Here is a 23,558-nt window from a genome sequence, read left to right as displayed (position 1 = left end):
CCCTATGCACTAGAACCCCATGGAAATGCTCAAAACAGCTGCTTTTGCACAGGGTGTCTTTATTACTCACAAAGCGGGGTCTTCCAGGGGACCCCAGCCCTGCTGACACAGGTAACCGGGGCACTAGATGGCTATGGGGAACCCCGAGAACCGCGGGCATCTGGGGAAGAGACGCCGTCCGTGGGAGAGCTGCTGGGACACGTGGGCCAAAGGGAAGGGTCTGTGCGGATTTTGCTGCACAGCTGTTCAAACTCCGCTTCAAAGGAGGAGGGGAACGGGCTGGATCCGCTGGACACATTCTTCTTTTCTTGGGCAACTACGGCATCTTCTGTTGCCTCTCCCAGCTCCGCTCTGCCTTCACCTCCAGATTGGCCTCTCTCCCGGTCACTCTCAGGATGCGCTTGTCCTGGAGCTGTCTCTGCCCTCTTGCACACTCTGTGAGAATGAGTTTCAGAAAGCACTACTCACTGATGGGAATTAGGAGGACACTTAAAAGACACCGCAACATTCATCCGAGCAGCATGCTGCCAGCAGCTGACTTGGCCGCCCAGGATCCCGGCGCCACAAGTGCCTCCTTGCCAAATGCAGCAATTAAGTGTCTTGGGGAAAAGACAACTCACGGATATTTGTGCCACATCCACGACACAGCAATACAGGTCATCACCAGCCCAGACAGCAGCACAGTTACAAGCACTGTGATCACTAGGGTGAAGTGCACCTGCAGAAACTCCTGAAGCACAGCCCTTGTGTTTTTCCCAGCATCCACCCCTGAAAGAAATGAGATAATGCTGCATGTTACCATCACCTGCGCTACAGATCATCTCACTGTGCGCTTCACGGACCCACGGGATTTTCTTTTTCATCAGAGGCTACCACCTCTGTCTCTGGTGCCTAAGCACCAGGGGACAAAAAGGACTGCTTCCACTTCTCGTTGGGCAGGGTGAGGCTGCACCACCACTGCCCATGTATTCCTCTGGGCCGAGGGCTGGCGCTCTGCCCTGGGCTCTGGGCTTTGGCTGCGGGGAGCACTGCACAGCAGAAGCCCTCACACTTTCCCCAGCGCACGTGTCCTGAGCTCTTCCTCAGGACACCGCCCAGGCTGAAGGTCAGCCTCGAGCCAGCACAGGGCACAGCCGCAGCCAGCCCAGGGGAGAAATACTCCTGCACGCTCCTACCACACAGGAATCCAAAAGGGCAGAGCTCACAACTCTCTGTGAGCACTGGGAGGTGAGCGGCGGCGTCACAGAGGTCTGCATGTACCTTCTCGGGCATGCTGCTGGAACAACTCACCAAACCCCACTGAGGTCAGCCATTTTCAGAGAGCCACCCCGGGCTTCTTTTACATGTGCTCTGTGCTCATACGCTCAGGTTTGGCTGCTGACCTGGGGTGCAAGAGCAGGCAGGAAGAGCCTGCAGGCACACACTGACTCTGGTTAGTGACACTGGATGACCACAGGACACAAATTACCTGGCATGCCAGTTGTCGGCGCTGTCTGTGTTCCTCTGGCCGAGACTGGCAGTGTGGGATGGCTGCCAAACCGCAGCGCGTCCTGTGCAGATGGTTGGTCACTTCCTTCCGAAAGAAACAGGACAGTACCATTGGATGCGACGTCCTCTCATCAGGAACTGAGCTTCTCCTACCCTGAGCTCAGGCAAAGTCTGCAGGTCCCGGCCCCCCAAAGCCACTGCGACCCCCTCCGCTGCCCAAGGGCATTTGGGCCCTCCCAGGAATTGGAGGGTGCCAAAACTTCTCACGCCTCCCGAGGAATAAGGCCCCTGGCCAGGGCCCTCACGCACCGTGCTGGGACCATCACCAACCATCCTGTTCCACCCATCACAGCCAGGCACCTGCACGCTCAAATTCAAGCTCCGGCAGAACCATCTCCAGAATCACCATCTCCACCTCGTTTCCAGCATTAGCAAAGACAGCCACCCCTGCTTGGGATGCTCCTCCTGCCTTGAACTTGCTCAGCAGCACAGAGGGCTTTGTTCAAACAGGAGCACAGCACTCGCCACTTGCTGCCATCTGGGTGCCAATGTCTGCACAAAGCAGCTCTGACAAGTTACGGTCGTGCTGGGCGAGCAGCTGTCTCAGGGTCTTGGCTGGATGCAGAAGTGCCAGCAGACCATCTCTGGAGCTTGACAGTGCCTGCAAGGTCTTACACGGAACACCACCACACCGCGGCTCTGAGAGATCCCTTCCTGCCGTGCAGGCTACAGCTTATCCACCCATGCATATCAGACCTCAGCTTCCCAAGTCTCACAGTGAACACACTCAAGTATACCCACCACGCGCTGCCTTCTCCATTTCCTTCAGGAGTTCCTTTAGCCCAGGAGATGACCTCGGGGAGTATCTCCCTCTTCTAGATGTATCCTTTCCTCTTTCCGGACCTAACACAACGTAGGAAGCTACATCGCCTGTGCCGGAAGTTTGGAAGATCAGCGGGGAGTCAGTGAAGTCAGTAAAGATAAACTACTTACCCCTGGGATTCCAGCGGGGCTCCAGCACAGGAAAGAGCTGAGGACTTGGCAACGCCTTCCCTGGCCGCACTTCTGCAACCAAAGGTCCACAAAAAGTTTCCATCACACACAGCGGCATAACTGCGCTGCCGAGCATAGCAGGGGATCGCGCAGTGCAAGGACATACACCACGCAGGACTACGCTCTCACATCTGCCGAGAGACCTGGCTGACGTTTGGCCTTTGCGCTGTCAGCTGTCACAAAGGATCTACAGAGCCATGACATACCCATGTGAGATGACGGACTCCCACGCATCCTGGATCGCAGAGGGGAAGCTGGATCACCTACACCTCCAGTCACACCTGCAAACACAGCACACAGCAACTCTCATTAAACATTCTTGCGGCCAGAATGACAGAGGAGGCAATCAAAACAGGGGACTCCTTCATGACACTGTTCTCTCCCTTCCACTCAGGAGCATCTTTGCAACAGTCCCCGGGTGCCTGCAGTGGCACCGCAATTGTGGCAAAACTAGCCACGTGTGGAGCTGCCCAGAGGAAAGCTCTCCCGCAGCTCGACCCAGCTTCACACTCAACTGAACCCTGCCTGCTGGCTCTGCAGAAGGCACTCGAAACACCTCACGGCTGGAGTGGCTGGCAAAGACACCTTTGCAAGGCAAAGCACGCCACGCACACCACTCATCCTGACCCACATCCTCCCTTCTCTTCTGCAAAGGGAGTACGAAGACACACTTCACTTGGAAACAACATGAAAACCTAAGTGCTCCCCCCTTTTGCTGATCTACCTACGAGACTGCACTGAGTCTCGTGGACCTGATTAAACTGAGACTTTGACAAGCCACTGCCTGGAGACACAGCTGTAATCGAGGGCACATGAGAAACGTTCCCACTGCACGCTGTGATCTCCCTCTTCCTTAGGAACCAGCAGCGTCTGGAAGGGGCTCCGGTAATCACCTGCCATGCGGGCGCGGCATGAAAGATCCAGAGGGGCACACAAGCCAGCTGACCTGTTGGCTTTGGAAAGCTGCTGAAGCAGCATTCCAAAGAGTCTCTCCAGGCCACGTGAAAGGACTCTCAGGGACCTCACCGAAGAACACTCATCCCCTTGAGGCTTCATTACTGGGGGGCCTCGGATGCACAAAGGCCAAGCCAACACCACACTGGGAGCATGGAGCGCCCAAGAAATCGTAAACACCCATGCTTCTCACAGAGAAGAACCCGCTGGCCAATGAAAAGACGAACCACTGCTGAACCATCACAACCAAATAGGAACAAATATCGAGAAAATGAAGACTGGAGACTTACCTCCAGCATCCACACCGGGCTCAGGGACACGATTCCACGCTGTTGATTGACCAAGAGGGCCTGCAGGCACAAGCGGGATCAGACACAGGTGAGAAGAGCTTCCACTGCACACTGGGGCCTACATTTCCTGAGTGACCTGCAGGGTCTGGCGCTGGGTCAGGGAATGACCCACATACCAAGGCCTGGGTGCTCTCAGCTGATGGCAGGGGTAACCATCCCACTCATATGTGGCAGCTCTCCAACTAACCAAACACTTAGGACTTATCTGTGCAAGCCCTTCAAGGTGTAAGCACATTAGGAAGACCTTGACAGCATCTTCAGTAAAATTACCAACAGTTAGGGCATGCATCGTTCTGCCGTTGAGGAAACACACGCTCACAACTTACCTCTGGGTTTCCCCTGAGGCACAAAATCCGGATCCAGGCGACCATCCGGAAACGGAACACCAAAGGCGCCATCTAGAATCAAGAAGAACAGACGAGACTAGTTCCCATTGCATGTTGCCATCTTCTCCCTTAGTAGCAGGAGGTGGGTCAGGTAACGGCACGGAAGAAAGACTCGGGCCGTGATTTCCAAAGTTGCAGAGCAGCCAGGAGGACCTGTTGGCTGGCACCCGGCAGCTCACAAAATACTCTCTCCACATGCCTCATGGACCGCGTGGAAGAAGATACAGCCCCTCGGGGCTTTCTTACTGGGAGATCTCTCACGTACACAAAGGAAGGTCACACTGGAGGAAACCATGCCTGTCTCTTCCTCTGGGCCGCGGGCCAGGGCTGTGCTGAATACTGGCATTCGACTACGGGGAGTGCCATGAGGCTGGGTCAGAAACGCTCACGCTTTTCCCAGCACACATCCTCTAAACTTCCCCCCTACGACAACTCCCAGGATGAAGGCTGTGCTCCAGCCAGCAAGAGGCCAAGTCACGGCCCCGACAACGGCTGGAACCAGCCCTGGGGAGCAGAGCTGCCACGGGCTCTTTCCTGGCCCCTGAGGTGCTGCCCATCACCATCGGACCACCATGGAAAGCAGGCCCCAGGGAACCGTGCTCTGGCACCACGGGGATACAGCCTGACTTTTGGCCCCCAGTGCTGCTCACTTTTGGCCCCCTCTCTGCCCACCCACCTGCTCCCGGTGCTCGCCACGGAGCAGCAAAGCTCTCCCGGGAACACACGGCGGTAAGGAGGAGGACGACAACGAGACGGACAGGGGCCACGGACCCCCACACTCGTGCCATGCTGCCACCACAGCTGCTGCAGCCACAGCAAGTGCTGCTGTCGAGGCAGGCACACAGTGATCCTGTAGCTCGGGACAGACGTCACAGATGGGCGTTATGACCTCACGGCTCAGCACAGCAAGGTGGGGCACTGCGACTTCACGGCCTCGTGATGCTGGGTAGGAGGCTCCCCGTGTGCCCCTTGTCTTGTGATGCGCTGCACCAGGGCTGCCTGGGGTCGCTGCTTGGGGCACCTCTGCTGGGGAGAGCAGGGGCTATTTGGGCGCAACCGTGGCAGCGAAGCTGCAGTGCAGCCACCTCCCCCAGGGAGCACATCCTGTTGGGCAGCTCAGGAGGGTGAGAGTCCTCCCAGGGTAGGCGCAGAGCTCTGTCCCTTGCTCTGGGCACCATCACCGTGGGGGACCATTCCCTGACACCTACAGAAAACCACAGCTGACGCTTGTCACACTTACATCGTAGAATCACAGCACCATAGAATGCCCTGGCTTGGAGGGGACGTTAAACAAGTGGTACGTCCAACCCCACCACTGTGCGCAGCGATGCCACCCACTGGGCCAGGCAGCCCAGGACGCCACCCAACCAGGCCTTGAACACCTCCACGGACGGGGCATCCACAGCTTTGCCGGAAAACTTTCATAGTGCCTTGACAACCTCAAGAAGGAATTTCTTCTTGCTCAGCGGGCCCAGAAGAGACGCAATACAGAAACAGGGTCTGCAACAAGGACGCTACTGCACAGGATATCCCTGAATGTGAAACTTGCCCTGAAAACCAAGCAGATAAAGCCTCACTAGCACGGAGGATGATGTCTGAAAAATAAATATGGGGAGGTACGCTATATGACCTTCCCACAAACCTGGCAACTTATGCGTCATGTCCTTGCATGTTTTTTCAATACACCGCATTGACTCTCCTTTGTCCGCATCTGTTTGCACTTCTTCAGATTGACAGCTCAAGATGAGCGCCTCCTATGAGGAAACTCATTACTTTCCATCCCATCATTTTTAATCAGTTGCCATAACCCCAACGGTTACGCAACTTGAGGGCTCACAGCTCACAGCATCTCCCTGAAAGGAGGTTGTGACCAGGTGAGAGTTGGCCTCTTCTCCCATCTCACTGTCAATAGGATGAGATGGAATGGCCTCAAGTTGCGCCAGGGGAGGTTCAGGATGGATATTAAGAATAATTTATCCTCAGAGAGAGTGGTCAGGCACTGGAACGGGCTGCCCGGGGAAGTGGTTGAGTCACCATCCACAGAGGTGTCCAAGAAATGTTTAAATGTTGAACTAAGGGACATGGTTTAGTGGGGAAGCGGTGGTAGGTGGGCGGTCGCACTCGATCATCTTGGAGATCCTTTCCTGCCTTGGTGATTCTGATTCCCTCTTTTCCTATCGCTGTTACCTGGGGGCACAGGCCAATCCCCGCTTTGCCACAGCCTCCTCTCAGGGATTTGTAGAGAGAGAGAGAGAGAGAGAGAAGATCTCCCCCGAGCCTCCGCTTCTCCTTATCTTCTACTCCTACGGTCCACCTACTGCCAATATTGCCCACTAAACCACGTACCTTAGTACCACAGCTAAATATTTCTTGAATAGCTCCACCAATGGATTCCTGAGGGTCACCACCGGTCTCTGCCTTCACAATGAGCGACAATGGTGGACGGCAACCACTCAGTCTAACTGTCCAGCTAAGTCAATTAATGGACCACTCAATTGTCCATCTGTCAAATCCACGTCAGTCCAGATAGATGACCGCAGAAGCTCAGGCTTCAGCCTTACCCACTAATGCTATAATGCCATCGTAGAAGAACAACAAATTGGTCACGCATGATTTGCCCTTAGTGAAGTAAGGGCTGTCACCAATCACCTCTGTTTTCGGCTTGCTTTACTATAGTTTCCTGAAGACTTCCTTCATAATCAGCTGACAGGCCTGTAGTTCCCCACGTCTTCCTTTTGGCCTTTTCAAAAATGGGGTTTATGTCTCTCCTTTTCCAGTCACTCAAGTTGTGCCAGGGGAGGTTCAGGGGAGATATGAGGAAGAACTGATTCTCTGGAAGAGTGGACAGCCACTGGAATGGGATGCCCGGGGAAGTGGCTGAGTCACCATCCACAGAGGTGTTCAAGAAATGTGTCAATGTTGAACTAAGGGACATGGCTTAGTGAGGAAACGGTGGCGGGAGCTGGACGGTTGGACTGGATGATCCTGGAGGTCTTTTCCTGCCTTGGTGATTCTGATCCCCGCTGTCCTGCCAATGCCGAGGAGAGTGAGGCAACTGGAGACAGGACGAGGACTGGAAACAGGTACCAGCTCCGAGAAGTAGGCAACCCCCATCCCGACCATCCTCGCTTCCCCAGGGGCCTCTGCAAAATACGTTTGACGCCCTGCAACTCGAGGGAGAGGCGAGTGAGGGTGCACTGGGAGGTCCACCCGTGAGCTTGCCTTGGGTGAAGCAGTCAACCGCACGCCTCAAGACTGCCTCCACCCAGAAGGAAAGAAGGCTGGTTGTCAGAGGCGACTCCCTTCTAAGACGAACGGTGGGCCCTGCATTTCAGCCTGACCCTACCCGTACGGAGTTGCGCTGCCTCCATGGGGAACGGGGCAGGGATCTTGCTAGAAAACTTCTGGTCTGATTCGCCCCTGAGATTGCTACCCCTTCTTGATAGTTCAGGCCGGCAGCGACGAAGCCGCTGAGAAAAGCCTGAGGACTATCAAGAAAGACTTCAGGGGACTGCGGTAGGTAGTAGATGGAAAGGGCGTGCAGCTGCTTTTTTCTTCTATACCTTCAGTGGCGGGGCAGGATACTGAGAGGATCAAAAAAACCCACCTCATAAATAAAAGCCTTAGAGGTTGCTGCAAACACAGGAATTTGGGTTTTTTGACCATGGGGCAATTTACCCAGCACCTGGCACGATGTCTGCAGATGGAACTTGCCTGTCTCTAAGGGGTAAGAGCGCCCTAGCCCAGGAACTGGCAGGACTCATTGAAAGCTCTTTAAACTAACTATGAAGGGAGAAGGGGGCAACATGAGGGCCACCGGGGTTGAGCAGGTTGTTCGAGGGTTCACACCAAACTGGATGGGTGAAAAGGGTGGAGCACAAAGCGACGGAGAAGAGCAGGAGGATGTTCTAGGGAATCCTAGATCCTCCAGAAAAGAAAGGCCGTGAGACAGGAAGCCCAGCTGAAGTGCCTTTATGACAACGCACACGGCCTGGGAAATAAGCAGAAGGAGTTGGAAACACTGATGCACTTGGAAAGTTGTGACCTTGTTGCTATCCCAGAAACACGGCGCGATGACCCCCATCACTGGAGTACCACCACGGAGGAGCCGCCTGCCACGGCACCCACCTCAGCTCCTAACAGCACCTACGATGCTGAACGTGGAACGGGAGCTTGCGCCAAATCAGCCCTGTCCGCTGCTCACAGAACCAGAGAACAGCCAAAGTTGGACAGGACCCACAAAGGCCACCAAGTCCAACTCCTCACCCCACACAGGGCCACCAAAATGCAAACCCGAGCTCCGAGAGCATTGTCCAAATGCTCCTTCAGCTCCGACAGCTTGCTGACGTGACCACCGCCCGGAGGAGCCTGCTCCTCTGCCCTTTCTTACCGCACACGGTATCACAATTTGCTTCTAATGCAGCTCAAGGACGGGATCCTATTCGGAACAGAAAAACACAGGAAGACATTCCTAACTGCAAAGACTGCCAGCCACGGCAACACACACACTGTGAAATCCCTGACACTGCTGATTCAGAAGACCACTTAAGAGAAGCATTTGCCCGCAACGAGCTGCGACTGGATTGAATCCTGCCTTTGAATCAGGACCTTGCATACTGCAGACCCAAAGGCTTTGAACAGCGTCATCAAAGCAGGCAGAAATGCCATCTGCTCCGGACTGCTTCCAGCTTTAAAATCTCCCTCTCCCTCCCTCCCTCCCTCCAATCTACCGAGGCAGCCGTTACGACGCAACAAACAGAATCACAGAAAACTTCAGCCCAGACTCGTCCCGCTCAGTGAAATCCAGAGCAACTACACCTTTACAAACATTCCTCCTTGCCCGCTCCCCCAGTCAAACACAGCACCAAGGCACGTTGCTCCATTCCTCACCTGGGCTCTTCTCGGTACAAATTCCAGCGCGGAGTCCTCACTCACACACCTGAAACACCAACGCACAAAAACACATCAGAAAAAGGGAACGCATTCGTACGCCATGAAAACACAAAATCCCCTCCTCAGAGCCCACAAGGCACCCTTCTTTTCCCCACTTTCCTTCAGGTTCAGGCGCGACCAATCCCAACCGCGTGACCAGCACTCACAGCTCTCACGTAGGCTGCCAAGCAGCAACCACGGCCACTTTCACCACCTGCCTCTGCCAGAAGCTCACAGATGGCACAGCACACCGCGCTTGCGTCCTGCACGAGCGCCACTCCTTCTGCTCATCTCTCTCAACTAAAGCAACAAATCATGTCCCCACTCAAAACGGGCTCCCAGACCTGCCCAGTCCACAGCTGCAACTTTAGGCAAACCAGCTGGCTGCACTTCAGCGTTACAGGGACCACAGCACACCGGCGAGTCACGGCTTGGCATCAGGCACGCCGCCCTCTGCGCTTACTTCAAGGCAGCATCCCTAGCCGGTACTCACAGCTTTACACTTGCACGTCCTTCCCTGAGAGGAAGCTGCCCCCCGTGCCCCGCAGCACTTGCTGGCACCGTGCACATTGCCTCTGCCCGCATGCCTCCCTCTGCCTCTGGAACATGCCAGCAGGAGGAGGCAAAACAACTCCAGGACAGCACCTCCCATGCTGACTCGCACTATTTCTTAACTGTGCCATGTCGCTATCAGGACGTTACGGGGACTGACCTACTGGCAAACAAAGGGAGGCCTTCCTGCTGCACCGCAGAGCGCAGCAGAGCACAGCCAGAGCCGCGCCACAGAAGCCAGGCGGACGGGGGAAGAGGGGGGCTCAGGCTCTGCCTCGAGGCTTTGCTGGGGAACACCACAGGAAGACGATGCCGTTGCCATCCTTGCTGCACCATCAGGCCCCGCCACCCACAGCTTCGTGCTGTCGCGCTCCGGGCCTGAAGCAAAACTCCACAGAGCGACGCCAAAAGCAAAACTTCCCATCCGGACGGAGCCCCGCGCTTCCCGACGCCATCTCCAAGGCCCGCCACCACGGAAACAACACACAAACAACAACGAGAGCAAGCGACACGCCAGCTTCCCCTCCACGGACCAGCGAAGAGCGACAAAGCACGACAGCTCCCGCCGCACGACGGAGCACGGGGCTGCCACCGCCCTGCCCAACGCAGCCGCGGCGCCGCCTGGGAGCCGCCCCGCTCGCCCCGGCCTGCGCTCCGGCACCCACAGCCCTCAACAGGCCACGCAGCCCGCCTGCGAGCCGGGACCTGCCTCCGGCTGCCGGCAGCACCACCAGCTCCTCCCCCGACGGCCCCTCCATGCCCCCGGACTGAAGCCCGACCCCGTGCCCAGGACACAACCCGCTCCGCCCGGCCCCACTCACCGCCCGCCCGCCGCCGAAGCCGAAGCCGACGCCGCCATGCCGCGCTGCCCCGGAAGTGCTCTCCGCCGCCACAAACCACTTCCTGGCCCGCCCCTAGCAACCACCTGCGGCGTCACGTTGCTAAGGGCGGCCTGGCAGCGCTCCGGGGACTGCGGGAGGAAGGGGGGGGCCGGATTCCTCTCGGGTGGCGCCGGACGCATGCAACTTTTCCCCTTTCCCTTCTCCCCTCTCCTCTCCTGCCACCCTTTTGGTTGCTTCATCTGCCAAATCATTTCTCCATCCTCCTGCACTCGTACCTTTCGGATGACTTCCGCAGTGCTTTCTTGCAGTTTCTCACGCCTTCTCAGGCACTTCTATCAACTCCCAGATCTCAGGAGTGTGCTTGATTCCTTTCCCTCGAGTTGGTAACAGCCCCCCTCCTTTCCACATAGCCCCATGACTGTGTACAGCACCAAAAGCATGCTTAGAAGCAGACCAGACATTAGCTCTTTTGCCTTTAGCCTGCTTGAGGGCTCTCATCAGAGCAATCATTTCTGCCTTCTGTGCTGATGTCCCAGCTGGCAGAGGCTGTGCTTCTATTATGTCCCGATAAGCGGTAACACCATCTCCGACTTTGCGCTGACCTTGTTACCCCTTGTGTGGGGTAACGCTGCCCAGGGTAACCGAGCTTTTCTTCCCGAATCCGGGTTTTCCCACTCAAATGCAAACCATTTTTGACGTGCTGCAGCCAAAGGGAGGCACAAAAAGGCATCTTTCAGACCTAACACTCTCAAGTAGTTCCTTTCTGGCTTGAGTCTACTTAACAGTGTATAGGGGTTTGCAGCTACTGGCTGTAAAGCTTCCACAATCTTATCTATTGCTCTTAGATCCTGAACTCATCTATGGCCTTTCCAAAACAAAACGGAGGACAAAACCCTCCATCTGCCCTTGCAGGCCTTTGGGTGAGGCCCTTCGGGCACTCACTTGAGCCTGGACGTGAGTCCTAGCCGTTTTCAGAATTCATTGCTCTTCCGTCCCGGTGAACTCACCCAGCATCGCGTCTATATCCGCCCAGTCAGGATGCTGCTTTTAGTGTCGTTTCAAATCTTTCAGCGACCCCGAGCGGATCGCTCCTATACTCCTGAACGACACATTTCCACTTGTCAAAACCGGCACCTTAATTCCAATGGGTCCCCTAGAACCCATTGCTTGGTTGGCGTTTGGAACCCGAAGGTCCTTGAGGTCCCTTCCAATCCACGCCATTCCGTGACTTCTATGACGACTCGTACGATGATTTCTGTGACTTCTAATCTAGGACTGCCATAGGGCAGGCTGTCGCCTCTTCACCTGCAGGCGTAAGCATTGTACTGGTAGCCTTTGCTACCACGTAGTTTCTCCCACAGGTGCTCAGTGCTGGAAACTCCCCCTTCCAGCTGCTTCCTTCCCTCGCCGCCTGCCCTGATTCAGGGCAGGAGCCTAGAAGAGCTCAAGGACAACTCTTCACATATCAAGCCTCCCCAGCCCTTCCCTATGCACTAGAACCCCATGGAAATGCTCAAAACAGCTGCTTTTGCACAGGGTGTCTTTATTACTCACAAAGCGGGGTCTTCCAGGGGACCCCAGCCCTGCTGACACAGGTAACCGGGGCACTAGATGGCTATGGGGAACCCCGAGAACCGCGGGCATCTGGGGAAGAGACGCCGTCCGTGGGAGAGCTGCTGGGACACGTGGGCCAAAGGGAAGGGTCTGTGCGGATTTTGCTGCACAGCTGTTCAAACTCCGCTTCAAAGGAGGAGGGGAACGGGCTGGATCCGCTGGACACATTCTTCTTTTCTTGGGCAACTACGGCATCTTCTGTTGCCTCTCCCAGCTCCGCTCTGCCTTCACCTCCAGATTGGCCTCTCTCCCGGTCACTCTCAGGATGAGCTTGTCCTGGAGCTGTCTCTGCCCTCTTGCACACTCTGTGAGAATGAGTTTCAGAAAGCACTACTCACTGATGGGAATTAGGAGGACACTTAAAAGACACCGCAACATTCATCCGAGCAGCATGCTGCCAGCAGCTGACTTGGCCGCCCAGGATCCCGGCGCCACAAGTGCCTCCTTGCCAAATGCAGCAATTAAGTGTCTTGGGGAAAAGACAACTCACGGATATTTGTGCCACATCCACGACACAGCAATACAGGTCATCACCAGCCCAGACAGCAGCACAGTTACAAGCACTGTGATCACTAGGGTGAAGTGCACCTGCAGAAACTCCTGAAGCACAGCCCTTGTGTTTTTCCCAGCATCCACCCCTGAAAGAAATGAGATAATGCTGCATGTTACCATCACCTGCGCTACAGATCATCTCACTGTGCGCTTCACGGACCCACGGGATTTTCTTTTTCATCAGAGGCTACCACCTCTGTCTCTGGTGCCTAAGCACCAGGGGACAAAAAGGACTGCTTCCACTTCTCGTTGGGCAGGGTGAGGCTGCACCACCACTGCCCATGTATTCCTCTGGGCCGAGGGCTGGCGCTCTGCCCTGGGCTCTGGGCTTTGGCTGCGGGGAGCACTGCACAGCAGAAGCCCTCACACTTTCCCCAGCGCACGTGTCCTGAGCTCTTCCTCAGGACACCGCCCAGGCTGAAGGTCAGCCTCGAGCCAGCACAGGGCACAGCCGCAGCCAGCCCAGGGGAGAAATACTCCTGCACGCTCCTACCACACAGGATCCAAAAGGGCAGAGCTCACAACTCTCTGTGAGCACTGGGAGGTGAGCGGCGGCGTCACAGAGGTCTGCATGTACCTTCTCGGGCATGCTGCTGGAACAACTCACCAAACCCCACTGAGGTCAGCCATTTTCAGAGAGCCACCCCGGGCTTCTTTTACATGTGCTCTGTGCTCATACGCTCAGGTTTGGCTGCTGACCTGGGGTGCAAGAGCAGGCAGGAAGAGCCTGCAGGCACACACTGACTCTGGTTAGTGACACTGGATGACCACAGGACACAAATTACCTGGCATGCCAGTTGTCGGCGCTGTCTGTGTTCCTCTGGCCGAGACTGGCAGTGTGGGATGGCTGCCAAACCGCAGCGCGTCCTGTGCAGATGGTTGGTCACTTCCTTCCGAAAGAAACAGGACAGTACCATTGGATGCGACGTCCTCTCATCAGGAACTGAGCTTCTCCTACCCTGAGCTCAGGCAAAGTCTGCAGGTCCCGGCCCCCCAAAGCCACTGCGACCCCCTCCGCTGCCCAAGGGCATTTGGGCCCTCCCAGGAATTGGAGGGTGCCAAAACCTCTCACGCCTCCCGAGGAATAAGGCCCCTGGCCAGGGCCCTCACGCACCGTGCTGGGACCATCACCAACCATCCTGTTCCACCCATCACAGCCAGGCACCTGCACGCTCAAATTCAAGCTCCGGCAGAACCATCTCCAGAATCACCATCTCCACCTCGTTTCCAGCATTAGCAAAGACAGCCACCCCTGCTTGGGATGCTCCTCCTGCCTTGAACTTGCTCAGCAGCACAGAGGGCTTTGTTCAAACAGGAGCACAGCACTCGCCACTTGCTGCCATCTGGGTGCCAATGTCTGCACAAAGCAGCTCTGACAAGTTACGGTCGTGCTGGGCGAGCAGCTGTCTCAGGGTCTTGGCTGGATGCAGAAGTGCCAGCAGACCATCTCTGGAGCTTGACAGTGCCTGCAAGGTCTTACACGGAACACCACCACACCGCGGCTCTGAGAGATCCCTTCCTGCCGTGCAGGCTACAGCTTATCCACCCATGCATATCAGACCTCAGCTTCCCAAGTCTCACAGTGAACACACTCAAGTATACCCACCACGCGCTGCCTTCTCCATTTCCTTCAGGAGTTCCTTTAGCCCAGGAGATGACCTCGGGGAGTATCTCCCTCTTCTAGATGTATCCTTTCCTCTTTCCGGACCTAACACAACGTAGGAAGCTACATCGCCTGTGCCGGAAGTTTGGAAGATCAGCGGGGAGTCAGTGAAGTCAGTAAAGATAAACTACTTACCCCTGGGATTCCAGCGGGGCTCCAGCACAGGAAAGAGCTGAGGACTTGGCAACGCCTTCCCTGGCCGCACTTCTGCAACCAAAGGTCCACAAAAAGTTTCCATCACACACAGCGGCATAACTGCGCTGCCGAGCATAGCAGGGGATCGCGCAGTGCAAGGACATACACCACGCAGGACTACGCTCTCACATCTGCCGAGAGACCTGGCTGACGTTTGGCCTTTGCGCTGTCAGCTGTCACAAAGGATCTACAGAGCCATGACATACCCATGTGAGATGACGGACTCCCACGCATCCTGGATCGCAGAGGGGAAGCTGGATCACCTACACCTCCAGTCACACCTGCAAACACAGCACACAGCAACTCTCATTAAACATTCTTGCGGCCAGAATGACAGAGGAGGCAATCAAAACAGGGGACTCCTTCATGACACTGTTCTCTCCCTTCCACTCAGGAGCATCTTTGCAACAGTCCCCGGGTGCCTGCAGTGGCACCGCAATTGTGGCAAAACTAGCCACGTGTGGAGCTGCCCAGAGGAAAGCTCTCCCGCAGCTCGACCCAGCTTCACACTCAACTGAACCCTGCCTGCTGGCTCTGCAGAAGGCACTCGAAACACCTCACGGCTGGAGTGGCTGGCAAAGACACCTTTGCAAGGCAAAGCACGCCACGCACACCACTCATCCTGACCCACATCCTCCCTTCTCTTCTGCAAAGGGAGTACGAAGACACACTTCACTTGGAAACAACATGAAAACCTAAGTGCTCCCCCCTTTTGCTGATCTACCTACGAGACTGCACTGAGTCTCGTGGACCTGATTAAACTGAGACTTTGACAAGCCACTGCCTGGAGACACAGCTGTAATCGAGGGCACATGAGAAACGTTCCCACTGCACGCTGTGATCTCCCTCTTCCTTAGGAACCAGCAGCGTCTGGAAGGGGCTCCGGTAATCACCTGCCATGCGGGCGCGGCATGAAAGATCCAGAGGGGCACACAAGCCAGCTGACCTGTTGGCTTTGGAAAGCTGCTGAAGCAGCATTCCAAAGAGTCTCTCCAGGCCACGTGAAAGGACTCTCAGGGACCTCACCGAAGAACACTCATCCCCTTGAGGCTTCATTACTGGGGGGCCTCGGATGCACAAAGGCCAAGCCAACACCACACTGGGAGCATGGAGCGCCCAAGAAATCGTAAACACCCATGCTTCTCACAGAGAAGAACCCGCTGGCCAATGAAAAGACGAACCACTGCTGAACCATCACAACCAAATAGGAACAAATATCGAGAAAATGAAGACTGGAGACTTACCTCCAGCATCCACACCGGGCTCAGGGACACGATTCCACGCTGTTGATTGACCAAGAGGGCCTGCAGGCACAAGCGGGATCAGACACAGGTGAGAAGAGCTTCCACTGCACACTGGGGCCTACATTTCCTGAGTGACCTGCAGGGTCTGGCGCTGGGTCAGGGAATGACCCACATACCAAGGCCTGGGTGCTCTCAGCTGATGGCAGGGGTAACCATCCCACTCATATGTGGCAGCTCTCCAACTAACCAAACACTTAGGACTTATCTGTGCAAGCCCTTCAAGGTGTAAGCACATTAGGAAGACCTTGACAGCATCTTCAGTAAAATTACCAACAGTTAGGGCATGCATCGTTCTGCCGTTGAGGAAACACACGCTCACAACTTACCTCTGGGTTTCCCCTGAGGCACAAAATCCGGATCCAGGCGACCATCCGGAAACGGAACACCAAAGGCGCCATCTAGAATCAAGAAGAACAGACGAGACTAGTTCCCATTGCATGTTGCCATCTTCTCCCTTAGTAGCAGGAGGTGGGTCAGGTAACGGCACGGAAGAAAGACTCGGGCCGTGATTTCCAAAGTTGCAGAGCAGCCAGGAGGACCTGTTGGCTGGCACCCGGCAGCTCACAAAATACTCTCTCCACATGCCTCATGGACCGCGTGGAAGAAGATACAGCCCCTCGGGGCTTTCTTACTGGGAGATCTCTCACGTACACAAAGGAAGGTCACACTGGAGGAAACCATGCCTGTCTCTTCCTCTGGGCCGCGGGCCAGGGCTGTGCTGAATACTGGCATTCGACTACGGGGAGTGCCATGAGGCTGGGTCAGAAACGCTCACGCTTTTCCCAGCACACATCCTCTAAACTTCCCCCCTACGACAACTCCCAGGATGAAGGCTGTGCTCCAGCCAGCAAGAGGCCAAGTCACGGCCCGACAACGGCTGGAACCAGCCCTGGGGAGCAGAGCTGCCACGGGCTCTTTCCTGGCCCCTGAGGTGCTGCCCATCACCATCGGACCACCATGGAAAGCAGGCCCCAGGGAACCGTGCTCTGGCACCACGGGGATACAGCCTGACTTTTGGCCCCCAGTGCTGCTCACTTTTGGCCCCCTCTCTGCCCACCCACCTGCTCCCGGTGCTCGCCACGGAGCAGCAAAGCTCTCCCGGGAACACACGGCGGTAAGGAGGAGGACGACAACGAGACGGACAGGGGCCACGGACCCCCACACTCGTGCCATGCTGCCACCACAGCTGCTGCAGCCACAGCAAGTGCTGCTGTCGAGGCAGGCACACAGTGATCCTGTAGCTCGGGACAGACGTCACAGATGGGCGTTATGACCTCACGGCTCAGCACAGCAAGGTGGGGCACTGCGACTTCACGGCCTCGTGATGCTGGGTAGGAGGCTCCCCGTGTGCCCCTTGTCTTGTGATGCGCTGCACCAGGGCTGCCTGGGGTCGCTGCTTGGGGCACCTCTGCTGGGGAGAGCAGGGGCTATTTGGGCGCAACCGTGGCAGCGAAGCTGCAGTGCAGCCACCTCCCCCAGGGAGCACATCCTGTTGGGCAGCTCAGGAGGGTGAGAGTCCTCCCAGGGTAGGCGCAGAGCTCTGTCCCTTGCTCTGGGCACCATCACCGTGGGGGACCATTCCCTGACACCTACAGAAAACCACAGCTGACGCTTGTCACACTTACATCGTAGAATCACAGCACCATAGAATGCCCTGGCTTGGAGGGGACGTTAAACAAGTGGTACGTCCAACCCCACCACTGTGCGCAGCGATGCCACCCACTGGGCCAGGCAGCCCAGGACGCCACCCAACCAGGCCTTGAACACCTCCACGGACGGGGCATCCACAGCTTTGCCGGAAAACTTTCATAGTGCCTTGACAACCTCAAGAAGGAATTTCTTCTTGCTCAGCGGGCCCAGAAGAGACGCAATACAGAAACAGGGTCTGCAACAAGGACGCTACTGCACAGGATATCCCTGAATGTGAAACTTGCCCTGAAAACCAAGCAGATAAAGCCTCACTAGCACGGAGGATGATGTCTGAAAAATAAATATGGGGAGGTACGCTATATGACCTTCCCACAAACCTGGCAACTTATGCGTCATGTCCTTGCATGTTTTTCAATACACCGCATTGACTCTCCTTTGTCCGCATCTGTTTGCACTTCTTCAGATTGACAGCTCAAGATGAGCGCCTCCTATGAGGAAACTCATTACTTTCCATCCCATCATTTTTAATCAGTTGCCATAACCCCAACGGTTACGCAACTTGAGGGCTCACAGCTCACAGCATCTCCCTGAAAGGAGGTTGTGACCAGGTGAGAGTTGGCCTCTTCTCCCATCTCACTGTCAATAGGATGAGATGGAATGGCCTCAAGTTGCGCCAGGGGAGGTTCAGGATGGATATTAAGAATAATTTATCCTCAGAGAGAGTGGTCAGGCACTGGAACGGGCTGCCCGGGGAAGTGGTTGAGTCACCATCCACAGAGGTGTCCAAGAAATGTTTAAATGTTGAACTAAGGGACATGGTTTAGTGGGGAAGCGGTGGTAGGTGGGCGGTCGCACTCGATCATCTTGGAGATCCTTTCCTGCCTTGGTGATTCTGATTCCCTCTTTTCCTATCGCTGTTACCTGGGGGCACAGGCCAATCCCCGCTTTGCCACAGCCTCCTCTCAGGGATTTGTAGAGAGAGAGAGAGAGAGAGAGAAGATCTCCCCCGAGCCTCCGCTTCTCCTTATCTTCTACTCCTACGGTCCACCTACTGCCAATATTGCCCACTAAACCACGTACCTTAGTACCACAGCTAAATATTTCTTGAATAGCTCCACCAATGGATTCCTGAGGGTCACCACCGGTCTCTGCCTTCACAATGAGCGACAATGGTGGACGGCAACCACTCAGTCTAACTGTCCAGCTAAGTCAATTAATGGACCACTCAATTGTCCATCTGTCAAATCCACGTCAGTCCAGATAGATGACCGCAGAAGCTCAGGCTTCAGCCTTACCCACTAATGCTATAATGCCATCGTAGAAGAACAACAATTGGTCACGCATGATTTGCCCTTAGTGAAGTAAGGGCTGTCACCAATCACCTCTGTTTTCGGCTTGCTTTACTATAGTTTCCTGAAGACTTCCTTCATAATCAGCTGACAGGCCTGTAGTTCCCCACGTCTTCCTTTTGGCCTTTTCAAAAATGGGGTTTATGTCTCTCCTTTTCCAGTCACTCAAGTTGTGCCAGGGGAGGTTCAGGGGAGATATGAGGAAGAACTGATTCTCTGGAAGAGTGGACAGCCACTGGAATGGGATGCCCGGGGAAGTGGCTGAGTCACCATCCACAGAGGTGTTCAAGAAATGTGTCAATGTTGAACTAAGGGACATGGCTTAGTGAGGAAACGGTGGCGGGAGCTGGACGGTTGGACTGGATGATCCTGGAGGTCTTTTCCTGCCTTGGTGATTCTGATCCCCGCTGTCCTGCCAATGCCGAGGAGAGTGAGGCAACTGGAGACAGGACGAGGACTGGAAACAGGTACCAGCTCCGAGAAGTAGGCAACCCCCATCCCGACCATCCTCGCTTCCCCAGGGGCCTCTGCAAAATACGTTTGACGCCCTGCAACTCGAGGGAGAGGCGAGTGAGGGTGCACTGGGAGGTCCACCCGTGAGCTTGCCTTGGGTGAAGCAGTCAACCGCACGCCTCAAGACTGCCTCCACCCAGAAGGAAAGAAGGCTGGTTGTCAGAGGCGACTCCCTTCTAAGACGAACGGTGGGCCCTGCATTTCAGCCTGACCCTACCCGTACGGAGTTGCGCTGCCTCCATGGGGAACGGGGCAGGGATCTTGCTAGAAAACTTCTGGTCTGATTCGCCCCTGAGATTGCTACCCCTTCTTGATAGTTCAGGCCGGCAGCGACGAAGCCGCTGAGAAAAGCCTGAGGACTATCAAGAAAGACTTCAGGGGACTGCGGTAGGTAGTAGATGGAAAGGGCGTGCAGCTGCTTTTTTCTTCTATACCTTCAGTGGCGGGGCAGGATACTGAGAGGATCAAAAAAACCCACCTCATAAATAAAAGCCTTAGAGGTTGCTGCAAACACAGGAATTTGGGTTTTTTGACCATGGGGCAATTTACCCAGCACCTGGCACGATGTCTGCAGATGGAACTTGCCTGTCTCTAAGGGGTAAGAGCGCCCTAGCCCAGGAACTGGCAGGACTCATTGAAAGCTCTTTAAACTAACTATGAAGGGAGAAGGGGGCAACATGAGGGCCACCGGGGTTGAGCAGGTTGTTCGAGGGTTCACACCAAACTGGATGGGTGAAAAGGGTGGAGCACAAAGCGACGGAGAAGAGCAGGAGGATGTTCTAGGGAATCCTAGATCCTCCAGAAAAGAAAGGCCGTGAGACAGGAAGCCCAGCTGAAGTGCCTTTATGACAACGCACACGGCCTGGGAAATAAGCAGAAGGAGTTGGAAACACTGATGCACTTGGAAAGTTGTGACCTTGTTGCTATCCCAGAAACACGGCGCGATGACCCCCATCACTGGAGTACCACCACGGAGGAGCCGCCTGCCACGGCACCCACCTCAGCTCCTAACAGCACCTACGATGCTGAACGTGGAACGGGAGCTTGCGCCAAATCAGCCCTGTCCGCTGCTCACAGAACCAGAGAACAGCCAAAGTTGGACAGGACCCACAAAGGCCACCAAGTCCAACTCCTCACCCCACACAGGGCCACCAAAATGCAAACCCGAGCTCCGAGAGCATTGTCCAAATGCTCCTTCAGCTCCGACAGCTTGCTGACGTGACCACCGCCCGGAGGAGCCTGCTCCTCTGCCCTTTCTTACCGCACACGGTATCACAATTTGCTTCTAATGCAGCTCAAGGACGGGATCCTATTCGGAACAGAAAAACACAGGAAGACATTCCTAACTGCAAAGACTGCCAGCCACGGCAACACACACACTGTGAAATCCCTGACACTGCTGATTCAGAAGACCACTTAAGAGAAGCATTTGCCCGCAACGAGCTGCGACTGGATTGAATCCTGCCTTTGAATCAGGACCTTGCATACTGCAGACCCAAAGGCTTTGAACAGCGTCATCAAAGCAGGCAGAAATGCCATCTGCTCCGGACTGCTTCCAGCTTTAAAATCTCCCTCTCCCTCCCTCCCTCCCTCCAATCTACCGAGGCAGCCGTTACGACGCAACAAACAGAATCACAGAAAACTTCAGCCCAGACTCGTCCCGCTCAGTGAAATCCAGAGCAACTACACCTTTACAAACATTCCTCCTTGCCCGCTCCCCCAGTCAAACACAGCACCAAGGCACGTTGCTCCATTCCTCACCTGGGCTCTTCTCGGTACAAATTCCAGCGCGGAGTCCTCACTCACACACCTGAAACACCAACGCACAAAAACACATCAGAAAAGGGAACGCATTCGTACGCCATGAAAACACAAAATCCCCTCCTCAGAGCTCACAAGGCACCCTTCTTTTCCCCACTTTCCTTCAGGTTCAGGCGCGACCAATCCCAACCGACGTGACCAGCACTCACAGCTCTCACGTAGGCTGCCAAGCAGCAACCACGGCCACTTTCACCACCTGCCTCTGCCAGAAGCTCACAGATGGCACAGCACACCGCGCTTGCGTCCTGCACGAGCGCCACTCCTTCTGCTCATCTCTCTCAACTAAAGCAACAAATCATGTCCCCACTCAAAACGGGCTCCCAGACCTGCCCAGTCCACAGCTGCAACTTTAGGCAAACCAGCTGGCTGCACTTCAGCGTTACAGGGACCACAGCACACCGGCGAGTCACGGCTTGGCATCAGGCACGCCGCCCTCTGCGCTTACTTCAAGGCAGCATCCCTAGCCGGTACTCACAGCTTTACACTTGCACGTCCTTCCCTGAGAGGAAGCTGCCCCCCGTGCCCCGCAGCACTTGCTGGCACCGTGCACATTGCCTCTGCCCGCATGCCTCCCTCTGCCTCTGGAACATGCCAGCAGGAGGAGGCAAAACAACTCCAGGACAGCACCTCCCATGCTGACTCGCACTATTTCTTAACTGTGCCATGTCGCTATCAGGACGTTACGGGGACTGACCTACTGGCAAACAAAGGGAGGCCTTCCTGCTGCACCGCAGAGCGCAGCAGAGCACAGCCAGAGCCGCGCCACAGAAGCCAGGCGGACGGGGGAAGAGGGGGGCTCAGGCTCTGCCTCGAGGCTTTGCTGGGGAACACCACAGGAAGACGATGCCGTTGCCATCCTTGCTGCACCATCAGGCCCCGCCACCCACAGCTTCGTGCTGTCGCGCTCCGGGCCTGAAGCAAAACTCCACAGAGCGACGCCAAAAGCAAAACTTCCCATCCGGACGGAGCCCCGCGCTTCCCGACGCCATCTCCAAGGCCCGCCACCACGGAAACAACACACAAACAACAACGAGAGCAAGCGACACGCCAGCTTCCCCTCCACGGACCAGCGAAGAGCGACAAAGCACGACAGCTCCCGCCGCACGACGGAGCACGGGGCTGCCACCGCCCTGCCCAACGCAGCCGCGGCGCCGCCTGGGAGCCGCCCCGCTCGCCCCGGCCTGCGCTCCGGCACCCACAGCCCTCAACAGGCCACGCAGCCCGCCTGCGAGCCGGGACCTGCCTCCGGCTGCCGGCAGCACCACCAGCTCCTCCCCCGACGGCCCCTCCATGCCCCCGGACTGAAGCCCGACCCCGTGCCCAGGACACAACCCGCTCCGCCCGGCCCCACTCACCGCCCGCCCGCCGCCGAAGCCGAAGCCGACGCCGCCATGCCGCGCTGCCCCGGAAGTGCTCTCCGCCGCCACAAACCACTTCCTGGCCCGCCCCTAGCAACCACCTGCGGCGTCACGTTGCTAAGGGCGGCCTGGCAGCGCTCCGGGGACTGCGGGAGGAAGGGGGGGGCCGGATTCCTCTCGGGTGGCGCCGGACGCATGCAACTTTTCCCCTTTCCCTTCTCCCCTCTCCTCTCCTGCCACCCTTTTGGTTGCTTCATCTGCCAAATCATTTCTCCATCCTCCTGCACTCGTACCTTTCGGATGACTTCCGCAGTGCTTTCTTGCAGTTTCTCACGCCTTCTCAGGCACTTCTATCAACTCCCAGATCTCAGGAGTGTGCTTGATTCCTTTCCCTCGAGTTGGTAACAGCCCCCCTCCTTTCCACATAGCCCCATGACTGTGTACAGCACCAAAAGCATGCTTAGAAGCAGACCAGACATTAGCTCTTTTGCCTTTAGCCAGCTTGAGGGCTCTCATCAGAGCAATCATTTCTGCCTTCTGTGCTGATGTCCCAGCTGGCAGAGGCTGTGCTTCTATTATGTCCCGATAAGCGGTAACACCATCTCCGACTTTGCGCTGACCTTGTTACCCCTTGTGTGGGGTAACGCTGCCCAGGGTAACCGAGCTTTTCTTCCCGAATCCGGGTTTTCCCACTCAAATGCAAACCATTTTTGACGTGCTGCAGCCAAAGGGAGGCACAAAAAGGCATCTTTCAGACCTAACACTCTCAAGTAGTTCCTTTCTGGCTTGAGTCTACTTAACAGTGTATAGGGGTTTGCAGCTACTGGCTGTAAAGCTTCCACAATCTTATCTATTGCTCTTAGATCCTGAACTCATCTATGGCCTTTCCAAAACAAAACGGAGGACAAAACCCTCCATCTGCCCTTGCAGGCCTTTGGGTGAGGCCCTTCGGGCACTCACTTGAGCCTGGACGTGAGTCCTA

At 56.0% G+C, this 23,558-nt stretch overlaps 2 protein-coding genes across 23 annotated transcripts; both read right to left on the bottom strand.

The window, feature by feature from the left end:
* Positions 1–42: 42 nt before the first annotated feature.
* Positions 43–10,587, bottom strand: LOC121106549. 12 transcript variants are annotated; one of them, XM_046906172.1, is made up of 12 exons: positions 10,249–10,587; positions 9,122–9,170; positions 8,622–8,669; positions 4,172–4,243; positions 3,962–4,061; positions 3,786–3,845; positions 2,748–2,822; positions 2,482–2,553; positions 2,290–2,409; positions 1,469–1,573; positions 621–768; positions 43–435 (listed from the first exon to the last, which is right to left on the bottom strand). In XM_046906172.1, the coding sequence occupies exons 7-12, from the start codon at positions 2,773–2,775 to the stop codon at positions 132–134; spliced, it is 777 nt and encodes a 258-aa protein (XP_046762128.1). In that variant the 5' UTR covers positions 2,776–2,822; positions 3,786–3,845; positions 3,962–4,061; positions 4,172–4,243; positions 8,622–8,669; positions 9,122–9,170; positions 10,249–10,587; the 3' UTR covers positions 43–131. The 12 variants fall into 12 exon arrangements, with proteins under 12 accessions (XP_046762128.1, XP_046762127.1, XP_046762125.1 ...); XM_046906171.1 differs by lacking the exon at positions 10,249–10,587 and adding an exon at positions 9,331–9,764; XM_046906169.1 differs by lacking the exon at positions 8,622–8,669.
* Positions 10,588–12,083: 1,496 nt separating this feature from the next.
* LOC121106528 lies at positions 12,084–22,624 on the bottom strand. Of its 11 annotated transcripts, none has more exons than XM_046906149.1 (12): positions 22,286–22,624; positions 21,159–21,207; positions 20,659–20,706; positions 16,212–16,283; positions 16,002–16,101; positions 15,826–15,885; positions 14,788–14,862; positions 14,522–14,593; positions 14,330–14,449; positions 13,509–13,613; positions 12,662–12,809; positions 12,084–12,476 (listed from the first exon to the last, which is right to left on the bottom strand). In XM_046906149.1, exons 7-12 carry the CDS (start codon positions 14,813–14,815, stop codon positions 12,173–12,175), a joined length of 777 nt encoding a protein of 258 aa, XP_046762105.1. In that variant the 5' UTR covers positions 14,816–14,862; positions 15,826–15,885; positions 16,002–16,101; positions 16,212–16,283; positions 20,659–20,706; positions 21,159–21,207; positions 22,286–22,624; the 3' UTR covers positions 12,084–12,172. The 11 variants fall into 11 exon arrangements, with proteins under 11 accessions (XP_046762105.1, XP_046762104.1, XP_046762102.1 ...); XM_046906148.1 differs by lacking the exon at positions 22,286–22,624 and adding an exon at positions 21,368–21,801; XM_046906146.1 differs by lacking the exon at positions 20,659–20,706.
* Positions 22,625–23,558: the final 934 nt, after the last annotated feature.

The sequence above is a fragment of the Gallus gallus genome, unplaced genomic scaffold (genome assembly GCF_016699485.2).
Source record: "Gallus gallus isolate bGalGal1 unplaced genomic scaffold, bGalGal1.mat.broiler.GRCg7b scaffold_42, whole genome shotgun sequence".
Classification (NCBI taxonomy): domain Eukaryota; kingdom Metazoa; phylum Chordata; class Aves; order Galliformes; family Phasianidae; genus Gallus; species Gallus gallus.
The sequence above is the reverse complement of the archived record's forward strand: the minus strand, read 5'-3'. Positions and strand labels throughout refer to the sequence as shown.